Source organism: Myxine glutinosa, chromosome 8, assembly GCF_964187855.1.
Source record: "Myxine glutinosa chromosome 8, kmMyxGlut1.1, whole genome shotgun sequence".
NCBI lineage: Eukaryota > Metazoa > Chordata > Myxini > Myxiniformes > Myxinidae > Myxine > Myxine glutinosa.
The window spans coordinates 124,276,390-124,288,462 of NC_136268.1; the positions used below are offsets into that span (position 1 = coordinate 124,276,390).

The following is a 12,073-nucleotide window of genomic DNA, read 5'->3' on the forward strand; positions in this document are numbered from 1 at the left end:
GTTCCAAAACTTTTGACAGAAAGGGTAGATTGGAGATGGGTCTGAGGTTATTTAGGGTGTCAGGGTTTAGTCCAGGGTTTTTCCAGAATGGGGGTGAAGTTTCACGAGTTTTTGGGGAAATCGGTATGTGAAGCTGGATTAAGTTGGAACTGCTTGATGAGCCATGGAGATGGATTGGGTTTTGTTGTTGGTTGTCTGGGAGTTCGGTTGTTGCATTGCCAAAGGTTTCTGTGTGGTGGACACACTCGTTGGCTGTTGTCTTGTGTGACGTGGAGGGAGATGTATGTGGCTGCGTGTGGCTGCCTGGAATCGGGAAGGCGGCTACAGTGGTTGATATTGGTTGTGGATCGTCCGGGGTGCTTCGATTTGCATAGGGGGTGAAGATTGGGATATTACATTATTTTAAGTAAGTATTGGTATGAGTAATTACATAAGTAATTATGAGTTATTATGAGTATTAGTTATGAGTAAGTGATTATTTTAGTAAAGTTACATGTTTCGCTGTGTTGTGGATCTGGGGACAAGCTAGTTTGATGGGTACCCTGGGGTCTTCGGCGTGTCTATGTGTTTGGCTATCTGTTACACCGGACTCTTGAATGGGTTTTCATGAGACGAATTTCAGACATAACAGTGAGAATCTATTTTGAGCGAATCACAGTGGGTGAGGAAAACATTGTGTGTGACCAGACACCAGAACTGACCAGAATTGAAATTGGAAGTAGACCAGGTTATTTCTATTATTTGTTTATTCGTGAAAATAAATAAATAATAGGGGGAGGTTAATGGAGGTTAATGGAGGTTAATGGTGGTTTGTTTGTGTTAATGGAGGTTAATGGTGGTTTGTTTGTGTTAATTCTAGTTGAAACTCTAGCTGAAGTAATTTTCGTTTATTTTTATTATTTTATTGATTTTTTTATGATTTTGATTGATTTTTTGATTTGATTTGAGAGTTGAGATGATTGATTTTTTATTAATTTTATAATTTTATTTTTATTGATGTTGGAAACAGGTAATGGGATGCTGAGAGAAGGATTGAATTTATTTTGAATTGGACTGGATTAAATGGGATTGAATTTAAAAATTGAATATTGGATAAAATTGGATCCACTTGAAAAAAGTGGATTAGGAAATTGGAGAAAAGGTGTTCTATGAAACAATGAATTGAATGAATTGAATCTATGAATTGGAGACCTGTAGACCAGGTGTTCGTGGAGCACTTCACCTGCAAGAACGCCTTGGAACCAAGGTGGAAGGGACCAGTCCTGGTGTTGCTGACTACACCAACGGCAGTCTTTTGCGAGGGCAAGACTTCGTGGATCCACGCCACGCACTGTAAGTTGGCCATACAAGCACCAGACACTACACCACAGCAACCACAGTAAGGATGGGCCTAATCATAGGTACAATACTATTGATAGCGACAGCAGCTAGGGGAAACTCCGATTCCAATAGATGCGAAAACGAAACCCGACACCTCACCGTAACATGGGGACAAAGAGTATCACTACCATGTTTCGAACAGAAAGCCCTGCACACAAATTGGGTGAACATAAATTGGCTAGCACTGTCGGCAGGGCCTGGACGCGTTGGCATGGTACTACAAAAGCAACGAGAGTTCCGGGAAGACGGGCAAGCTAGCATTAAGACCTTGGCCCAACCAGGATACAAATGGGGAACCCCTGATTTTAAGCTACAAACACGCGCCTAGAGAAAGGCATGACTATGCAGGTCCGGTGCAGCGTCTGGACCCCTGGCGCGGCCGGTGGCGAAAAGAACTACATACCATGCATCGAATACATACTCACGCCACAACCCCAGAATAAGGCCCCAAAGAAGGGTGAAAACACATATTGGAAAGTGGCCAGGGAAGTGGCAACAATTCAAAATAGGACACACTGCTGGTCGTGCATGCGCTTTCCCCAAGCAGGCACCACAGGAATACACATGATAGTGCTACCTCTGTCCCTCAATGACCTCTGCTCACAACCTATCGATTCCCCATGTTTAGTCACCACGCTGGAAAGAGAAGGGGTTGACAACGGCAAGAGTTGCAATCGACAATTTAATTATCGCCCGCCAATGATTGCCCATGTGGCCGAGAGGCCTGCCCCCGTCTGGGTCAAACCACAGAAAGGGAGGGTCTGCCTCCAGGGTTCCGGCCACTTGCGTATGGGAGAATCAGAATGCGCCTACACTCTCCCCGGGAAGCTGGGACAAGGGAGCTCGGGGATTACATTACGAATAGTACTGCAAGATAAACACAACCACAACATAACGGCTATAACATTCTCTAGGGGGGTTAGTAGGATTAATGGGGTGGTAAAGGGACTCCAGTGCCTATCCACCCACCTGGTCCCACCCCATGGGACAATGTTTATATGCGGCGACAAGGCTTACCCCTATTTACCAAATAATTGGGGGGGCACATGTTATCTGGGTTCAGTCCTTCCTGACGTTGAGATACTGGATGAGCTAGACCCAAAGTCCTTGGACAGGCGTTATAAGAGGTCAGTCATGAACGAAGATGGAACCACTAAACTACACGGGAGTCTATAGGAAAAGGTGTTTGGTTTCTTCTTCCCAGGAGCGGGCACAGTCATGGATAGTTTCCGGATAAACAAATTGGCTTTGACCCTAGAAAAGGTGGCAAACGACACCGCTACGGCTCATGACATACTATTGGACACGGTAATTCACATGCGTACAATGGTGATGCAGAAGTGAGACTAAGGGAAACTAGCCACGCCCTGACGATCGATCGGATCGCGCGCGAAAATTCTTATACATTTAGCTGGCTCACTGACTGGTTCCAGGGATGGACGGGCACCATAGTGAAGTGGTTATTGACCGCACTGGCTGTGATAATCGGGGTAGTAATTTGGGGGGCACTAATGAAATCTCTAGTCCTCCTCTGTATGAGAAAGTATTTTACAGGATGGAAAGTGAAGAAGCCGCCGACAACGACTATGGCTCTGACCACAGAGGCCGTCGACCTGAACGGGTCCTTCAACAAGGCAGTTGCGACCGGCGCTCCAGAAAATTGCATTGAATTTTGTAATGACTGTGATACTTGTGCGGATCCCATGTGGGAACTGGCTGCTGCCTGTAACGGTGTATGTGATGACTGTGATACTTGTGCTATAAACCCCTTGCGTGTACTGGCTAACGCTGCTTATGTATTACAAGCTGACAGCTGCACGCCCCCTTCCGACCCAACTATGGATCTGATTGCGACGCTGGGTCTGGCGGTCGAGGGACCCGACGCGGATGTCCTAGACCCGCAAGCCGACCAGGCGCCCATGGGAGACTTTGACATAAAGGAAGTTCCTCTCTTTGCTCCATATGTATTAAGTTCAAATGCTTCAAGTGAATCGGATTTTTACGCTCTGTACCCTGACCAGGAAATTGAGACACAAGATACTGACAATATTATGTATTCCCCAGAACAGCAGCACGTGAGGGACCTCATGGGCATGATCGTTGATTAACTTCGAAGATCTGCAAGGACTGAGTCTGCAAAGGGTGGGGGGAGCAAGTTCCGCAGGGGAGGTGACGGGCCCTCTGGCGGAGCAGAACCTCATCTGGACCAGACACCTTCGTTGTGGATCCGAAACGTTAATGGACTTTCATGTTCTGAGCCCTCAGGCTCCGAGCACGCACCACACGACACGCTCGCCAAATGCACGGGCGAGGCGCTTTGGGCGCACGATATGCCCTTGGGAGATACCCGCATTACACAATTATTTTTTCAATACCCGCATTACACAATTATTTTTCAATAAAGCCCGATGTGGCACGTTGTCTCTTAAGATACTTTGTCTCGACGAGACAAGAGGAAGGAATGTCAAGTTGTAGATTTGTTATTGCCTAAAGTTCAGTTATAGACGTTGGTTGCTAATGTGTTATGATTTAAATGTTGTTTAAAAATGCTATTTTCATAAAGTTAATAAAGGGTTTTTGCTTCGTTTTAGTTTTGGATGAGGAAAGGCTCGCTTCGGTCGTGCTGGACAAATTGTATACGTGTGCTTTTTCGAGGCTAGATAAGGCCGGTCGTAAAACCACGCTCACATGCGCGTGATTTTATGTAACGCTAGTAGAATGATTAGATTGCAGACATAAACCTATTGTTTTTACCATATATATTTTGTATTAATCACAGCAACGCCTGACTCTGTATAAACATGCTTTGAATTACTCATGTGAACAAACCCATATATTCCATGGTCTTATCTGGCTGGCCAAGCATGGTCTTATCTGGCCAAGCATGCACTCTTCTCTTTGTGAGTTACATTTCTGTTTTCTCGGAGCCCAGAGAAACATTTGGTCCGAATGATAAGGAAGGGCTGACTCCCCCGAATGACAGCGGATAACGGTGGGAGGGACTCTCGCCAGTCGCTTTGTTCTCTCGGAGATTTTCTGATAATCGTATTCATATATAAGTGAATGAGAATCAATGTGTTTCCAGGAAGGCTTGACGTGGCATGAGACTGGCTCTTGCTGTAGATGTCTTGGCTTCTTCCGGATCTGTATAAGTTGGTTTCTAATAAAGCTGCGTCATTTCAGGCTATGGTGGACTTCTTTTGCAAACGAAGAGCTGCTTCTTCACATATATATATATACATATATATATATACATATATATATACATATATATACATATATATATACATATATATACATATACTGTATATATATATATATATACATATATATACATATATATATATATATATATATATATATATATATATATATATATATATATATATATATATATATGAAGATACTACTTTGATATTCGGATTTCTGAGGCGCATGTCATTATAAATCTGTCAACAAATTTTACAAAACACAATGCCAAACCTTTGAGAAGATACATTGTCAATTGCAATAAAAACAAGAAAGAGCAATCAGAGATTGCAGACCCTCGCCAGGACGAGTTTGTGTGGTGTATTTTGTTGGGCGTTTATTAGATGCTGTGTTTGTGTGGTTTATTGACGATGTAGATTTATGTTCAACCCAATTTGACTGCCGAACCACGTGGCCGACGACATCATCAATTTATTTATCACATACAATTTTTGTGTAGATCAGGCTTAATAAAATAATAGCCTGATGTTGGCTTAGCGGTTAGGGTGCCGGCTTGTGATCCTTGGATCCTTGGATCCTGGGATCCTGGGTTCGAATCCCGATCGATCGCTGAATTAACTCCAGGGGGGTTGACTCAGCCTGTCATCCGTACGAGGTCGGCAAATTGAGTACCAGCTTGCTGGGATGAATGATCCCGGTGTGTACCCCGGTTTAGAATAGGTACACCGTATCCCTGCACATCATAAGAGGCGACCAAGGGTTGGCGTCAGGAAGGGCATCCGGCCATAAAAACATTGCCTCAAACAGGGAACCATGATTGTCATGGGGCCCGCAAGGCTAACCCCCGCTCTAGCGGGGAAAATGGCCTTAAAACGATCATTCATTCATTCATATTCAGGCTTAATAAAATTCAAAGTGATCGGATCAATCATTCTACTTGTCTAATTAAGACGTCCTAATAAAGGCACCGATGACATCATCATGAATATATGTTGTTCCCCATGGGAAGCAATTGACAATGAGCCATGTTCCAATTTTTTCCATGGAGCAGTTTGAGATATAGAGGTGCAAGGTTTTTTGATTTATTCAAGATGGCGCCCATACCACGTGACCTATGACGTCATAAATATATATTTTAATTCTACAGGAGTCGTCGTACATTTGCAGAGAAAAGCATACTCACCTTCTGTGCAGACAAACAGACAGACAGATGAAAAATCACTCATAGAGCGACATTTGGCAAAAGAGAACAAAGTACAATAGCACTCAGTAGAGCATCATTTTGACCACAGAGCATCACATCATTAAGTTGACCCAGTAGAACATCACAAATAATTGGTGGTTGAATTATGTTACCTGGTGTGCAAATCGCCTTCAAATTTTAAGTTAATCGGATGAAAATTAATAAATTTTCGAAATTTGGCCTATGTTGACCTTTTGGCCTATGTTGACCTTTTGGAAAGATGTTGACTTCAAATTAGTTGGAGATTGGTTTCAGTAAGCCGACATGCAAATCCCATTCAAATTTCAAGTCAATTAGATGAAAATAGAGGATTTTAGAGATTTGAAAAAAAGTGGTTGACCTTTGGCGTATGTTGACCTTGTGACCTATGTTGATCTCAAAAATCGTTGGTGGTTTCAATCAGTTAGCTGATATGTAAATCCCATTCAAATTACAAGTCAATCGGATGAAAATTGAGTATTTTAGAAGTTTGAAATTGTTGTTGACCTTTGGCCTATGTTGACCTTTTGACCTCAAACATATATAGGATTTTGTGGGACCACGAACTCTACCATTTGGTGAAGTTTCGTGAAGATCGGTTTAAAATTGTGACCTGTAGGCAAGTATAAGTGAGCGGACAAACACACACACACACAAACCGGAGTGATAAACATACTTGTCAAAAAAAACGTTTTTTGCCAAGTAACAAACAAACGAACCCAAATGAAATACTCTCTCCTCTGGTGAGGGTAAATATTCATTGCAACTAACTACTACTGCTATGTATCAAATATTCCTCTCTTTATGTTAACAATCCCTGAAGTCCGAAACATCAAATCTCAAAGTAACCCCCACTTTCCTCATATTTAACAATTATCGCCTACAAACCTTTGGTCTCTTCATGACTTTCATTTTGCGAGCAGTAACATCATTTTCATAAATATTAGCAATGGGGATGTGGGAAAGGATTCTGAAATGGATGAGGATAAAAGAGAAAATGAAAAGTAAAATAGTTAGGGAAAACGTGTGGAATACACAAAACAGATTTGTGGGGAAGGGGGGTGATTGCATTTGGGGTGCAATGGCGTCATTTTTGCATATTTAATATGTAAATAGCTCCAGTGTGTTTAGGCTCCAGCTGAAAACAAAATTAAACAATAAGCTTTTTGTTTTAATCTCACAAGTGCATTTTCATCATGTGACCGAAGACTGCTAGCTTTCAAAACAATTCAAGCATCACAGGGCATTCCCGAATGCTATCAGAAGCATTTTACTGGCAACAGTCTGTAAGGCATTGTCTGGATCCCCAGAGAGTGGACATATAATGGAAATAATAACCATTCAAGCTTTCATGATATGTGGTAACACTCTGTGTCTGTTCTTGTTAATGGAACATGTCTGGTTTTTTTTTTTGGATACAAGATCGAGGCTCGTCTAAGAGCTAACATTGATCACAAAAAGACAAACTGACACATAAAACATAAAACATATGATAAAGGGAGCGGGAGAAAAGATGGGGAGAGAGAGAGGGAAGCACACAAGTACAACATTTGAGAGCAGGGACATCGGGAGATCTGGGGGAGGTAGAGGGCTTGGGGGGAGGAGGCATGGGAAGGGGTGTGGGGGGTGGGAGAGGTAAAAAAAAAAAATAAACACATGAACACTGCCAGGACTTCCAGGAAAGAAATCGGTATTTCAGAAAGTGTATCTGGGGTGAATTAACAGGGGTAGCAAAGATCAAGGTTTTGGATGGGGGAAGATAAGAGATGGTGGTGAACAGCTGTTTTAAAGACCTGGAGAGAGGAATGGGATTGAAGAGAGCGAGGGAGTTTGTTCCAGAGGCGGGAGACAAGAGGAATGAAAGAGTGAAGGTGAGCAGAGAGTCTTGATTTTGGCAGTTTCACCAGAAGAGGGTTGGAGGCAGATCTTGTGCGACCTGTAGGAGTACTTGGGGGACAGAGCACAGACAGGGCTGGGGGTGCTAGGCCAGAGAGGAGTCGGTAGAAGACAGAAATACCACCAACCTGCCTGCGGTGAGTGAGTGAAAGGCCCTCACAATCGGCTTCATCGCGAGAGATTCCAATGATTCTGAAAGCTTTGGTTTCAACAGCGTGAAACCGAGCGAGGTGTGAGGCAGGAGCATCAGCCCAGAGGGGACAGCAGTATTCCATTGAGCTGCGGATGAAAGCCTTGTATGTGGTGAGGAGCTCAGGTGTGCCAAGGAAGGACTTCGCATGACGGAGAATGCCCAGTCGGCGACTGGCTTTGGAGGCCAGCTTGGAAATGTGTTTTTCCCAGGAAAGATCATGGCAGATAGTGAGACCCAAGAGATTGAGAGACAGAACCTCTTCAAGAGGATTGTTGAGAAAGTAGATAGGAGGGTTGTCCAGACGGTCTTTTCTGAGAGACATAGTGAGAGTGTGAGATTTGTCAGGATTGAAAGACATGTTCCACTTGTTTGACCAGTCTGTGATTTTGACCAGGTGTGCAGAGAGCGAGGAGGCTGCGGACTGCCGATCTGAGGGATGAGGTATGGAGCGGCAGAGAGTGGAGTCATCAGCAAAGAGATAAAGATTTTCCAGAGAGTCGGAGAGATCATTGATGAAGACCAGAAAAACCACAGGGACCAGAACACTGCCTTGGGGAACTCCAGCCTGAACAGGAAGAAGAGATGAGAGAAATCCATTCAGGGCGACACGTTGACTACGACTGGAGAGGAAGTCCGCAAGCCATGCGTGGAGATTTCCATGGATACCATAGGAGGAGGGTTTGGTGAGCAGAGCTGGGTGCCAGACCGTATCGAAGGCACGTGATATATCAAGAGAGACAGCTCTAGTTTCCTGTTTGACATTGAGGACCTCCATCCATTGTTGAGACAGCAGAAGCAGCATGTCCAGAGTAGAGTGACCTGGTCTGAATCCAAATTGATGATCAGAGATCAAGCCATTGGAGAAGAGGAAGGATTTGATATCCGAAGCAATGATGGATTCCATGACTTCGCTGATGATTGAGAGCAGGCTGATTGGTCTGTAGTTGCAAGGATCTGTTTTTGCACCTTTTTTGTGAACAGCGGTAATGTCGGCTGATTTCCAAGCTGAAGGCAGACGACCTTGAGCAAAAGAAAGGGTGAAGAGAACAGACAGAGGGTGAGATAGAGCGGCAGAGCAGGATTTTAGGACCCGTGGGCTGATGCCGTCTGGTCCAGTTGCAGAATCAGAGTCGAGGATTGAAAGAAACTTATCCACCTTGTCAGGAGAGGACACAGAGTCTATGAGCAGCTGGGTATGACTGGGTAAGGTGGGTACAGAGAGAGACGGGTTTGGAACACAAGATTTTGAGGCAAACACAGAGTTGAGGCATTCAGCTTTTTCACATGTGGAGTCAGCTGTGTAGCCGTTTGAGGTAAGGGAGGGGGTGGAGGGGGAACAAACACCAGGAACAGATTTGACAAGATGCCACCAGGATTTGGAAGAGCCGGGTGTTGGCGTAGCGGTTAGGGTGCCGGCTTGGGATCCCAGGATCCTGGGTTCGAATCCCTGTCGAACGCCGAATTAACGCCAGGGGGGTTGACTCAGCCTGTCATCCTTTCCGAGGTCGGCAAATTTGAGTACCCGCTTGCTGGGATGAATGATCACGGTGTGTACCCCGATTTAGAATAGGTACACCGTATCCCTGCGCATCGTAAGAGGCGACCAAGGGTTGGCGTCAGGAAGGGCATCCAGCCATAAAAACATTGCCTCAAACAGGGAACCATGATTGTCATGGGGCCCGCAAGGCTAACCCCCGCTCTAGCAGGGAAAATGGCCTTAAAACGATCATTCATTTGGAAGAGGGAGACAGGTTTGAGAGTTCAGTCTTGAGAGTCGAGAGATATTGTTTCCTGGCTCTCCTGAGGGTAGACACACTCTTGTTCCGGGCTTTGTGAAAGGAAATGAGATTGCCTTCCGTTGGATTTGCCTTCCAGGAGGTGAAGGCAAGTTGTTTCAGGGCGACTGCCCTCACCACAAGATTCCGTGTACCATGGAAGGGTATGACAACTGAAGACGGGAAGGGATAAATCTGTGCATGAGAGAGAGCAATTTACTTTGGAAGAATTCCCAGGATGAGTTGATGTCAGAGGCAGTAGAGATGGGAGACCAGTCCAGATGATTTATGGCTGCTTGAAGACCGTGCCAGTCGGCCTGAGTGAAATGCCAGACTCATCGACATTGAGGAGGCTCTCTGAGAATGGCCAGAGAGATGTCTACTTTAACAAGGAAATGGTCAAATGAACCGATTGGAACAGAAGAAGAGCAGCAGACATTTTCAGGGAAGTTAGTCATAACCAAGTCCAGAAGAGAAGATACTCCATTGACTGAGATCCGGGTCGGGAAAATGACAGATTGTGTCAGTCCCAATGAGTCGCAGAAGTCCTTTGCTGAGGTGCCATGGCTGGTGAGAGAGGAACCCACACCCAGCCAGCTGGCATGATGACAGTTGAAGTCGCCACATATGAGGAAGAGAGAGTTGGAATGAGTCGATAGAAGATGGTCCATATTATCAGACAGCGAGATGTCGATGGAGTCATCACTGTTTGGTGGACGGTACAGAACACATATGAACAAAAGGTGGGAGCGAAGGGAAAGCCGTAGCCAGAGGTACTCCTGGGGGTGGGGTGGAGGGAGGGCAGTGCAAGGAGAGTGAAGAAGAGAGTTTTTGATAAAGATAGCAACCCCACCATCGGGACGAGGCTCAGGTCTATCATACCGGAGGAGGGAGTAACCAGGGAGAGATATTAAGAAATCAGAGACATCTTGAAGGAGGAAAGTTTCTGTTAAGCAGATTATGTCTGGTTTGTCAGAAACAATCTGCATGGAGAGATCAATCAGGTTTGAGTGAAGGTCCCAGATGTTTGAGGTCCACACCGTTAAGGAAGGGGGAGCATCAGATACAGGACAGGGGAGGAAGGGGGAGGAAGGGGGAGCATCGGATACAGGACAGGGGAGGAGAGGGGTAGGGTAAGATGAGGAAGAGAAGGAGGAGGTAGGCAGAGCTGTTGATATTGTGTCAGAGATTTCAGAAGAGCGAGGAGAAAGGGAAGGATGAGGATGGCAAAAGGTTTGATGGTGATTGGATGAGGCACAGTAAGGTGTTGTTTGAGGGGGGGCAGAGCGAGGAAGAAGGTTGTAGGAGATGAAGGTAAGAGTTGGAAGGTTAGAGGAAGTGGGGAGGATGCTTTGAGGAGGAAGGGAGAGAGGGGAGAATTGGAGAAAAAAGGAGGGTGGGGAGATTTGAAGGGGAGGGGGGAGAGGGGAGTTTTGAAATGGAGGGGTGAGGAGAGTATTTATGAGGGGAGGGGTGAAGGGGGAGTTTAGCAGGGGAGGGGCAAGGGGGAGATTTGAAAGGGATGGGTGAGGGGGTAATTTAGGAGGGGAAGGATAAGTTTGGATTTTAGAAAGTGTTGGACAATTCATGGAAAACGAACATTTATTGCAAAATGAGTTTAACAAAATGAGTAACACAGCAAACTCAATTAATCTCTACCAATCTTGCTCCCGGTTTTCCTTTTTCTTCTCCCAAGATATCGCTCTCTCTTTTTCGTACCTATTTTCTGTTAAGAAAGGTTGGAGTAATGTGCTACTTAATTTGTCTCCCCACCCCTTCTTCCACTACTGTGATGACTGAAACCAGAGTGTAGCTTCATCTGACAGCAATGCCATTATAAATTTATCCACCATTATGGGAGCGTCTCATGAGGTTTTCAGATATGTGGTGTTAACATTGAACACCTACCTTGATAGTTCAGCTTAAATCCAGTCGAGCTAATTGTCTCATCCGTCTGCAGGTATATCCACAGGTGATTACTGATACTCACAACGAGGTCAGGAATGTCAGCACCTGTTAATCTGCAGTGGCAAACAGGGAGGGAAACTTTGTATAGAAATGTTGTAGATAATGCAAGATGTCTATCCTTTGATGTAATGCATTCTCTACGTAAAGTGAGTGGTGAAGTCATTCATTACTGCATCAAGCATATTTCATGTTTCTGCCTTTATTTATTTGCTTCTTTCTCCACCTATCTCTATTATAATGTTCTCTCATATTTTCCACACTGACATCTACTTATTTATTGTTTTTCTGGAAAGCTATATTTTCAAGATTTGCATCCTTGCTTTCATGGTGATCTTAAGCCCGTGGTTCTTAACCTGGGTTCGACAGAACCCTAGGGGTTCAGTGAGCCAGTCCCCGGGGTTCGGCGGAAGTCCTCTGGAACACATTGCA

General features: G+C 44.8%; 1 protein-coding gene across 1 annotated transcript in view; it reads right to left on the reverse strand.

Annotated features, from left to right (window-relative positions):
* The window catches only part of LOC137433184 (CUB and sushi domain-containing protein 3-like), a 1,533,363-nt gene that overhangs the window by 812,913 nt on the left and 708,377 nt on the right, over nucleotides 1–12,073 (reverse strand). Inside the window, exon 16 of the mRNA XM_078783994.1 lies at nucleotides 11,585–11,697. Within this exon, the coding sequence (XP_078640120.1) occupies nucleotides 11,585–11,697 (113 nt within the window). The remainder of the gene's footprint in view (nucleotides 1–11,584; nucleotides 11,698–12,073) is intronic.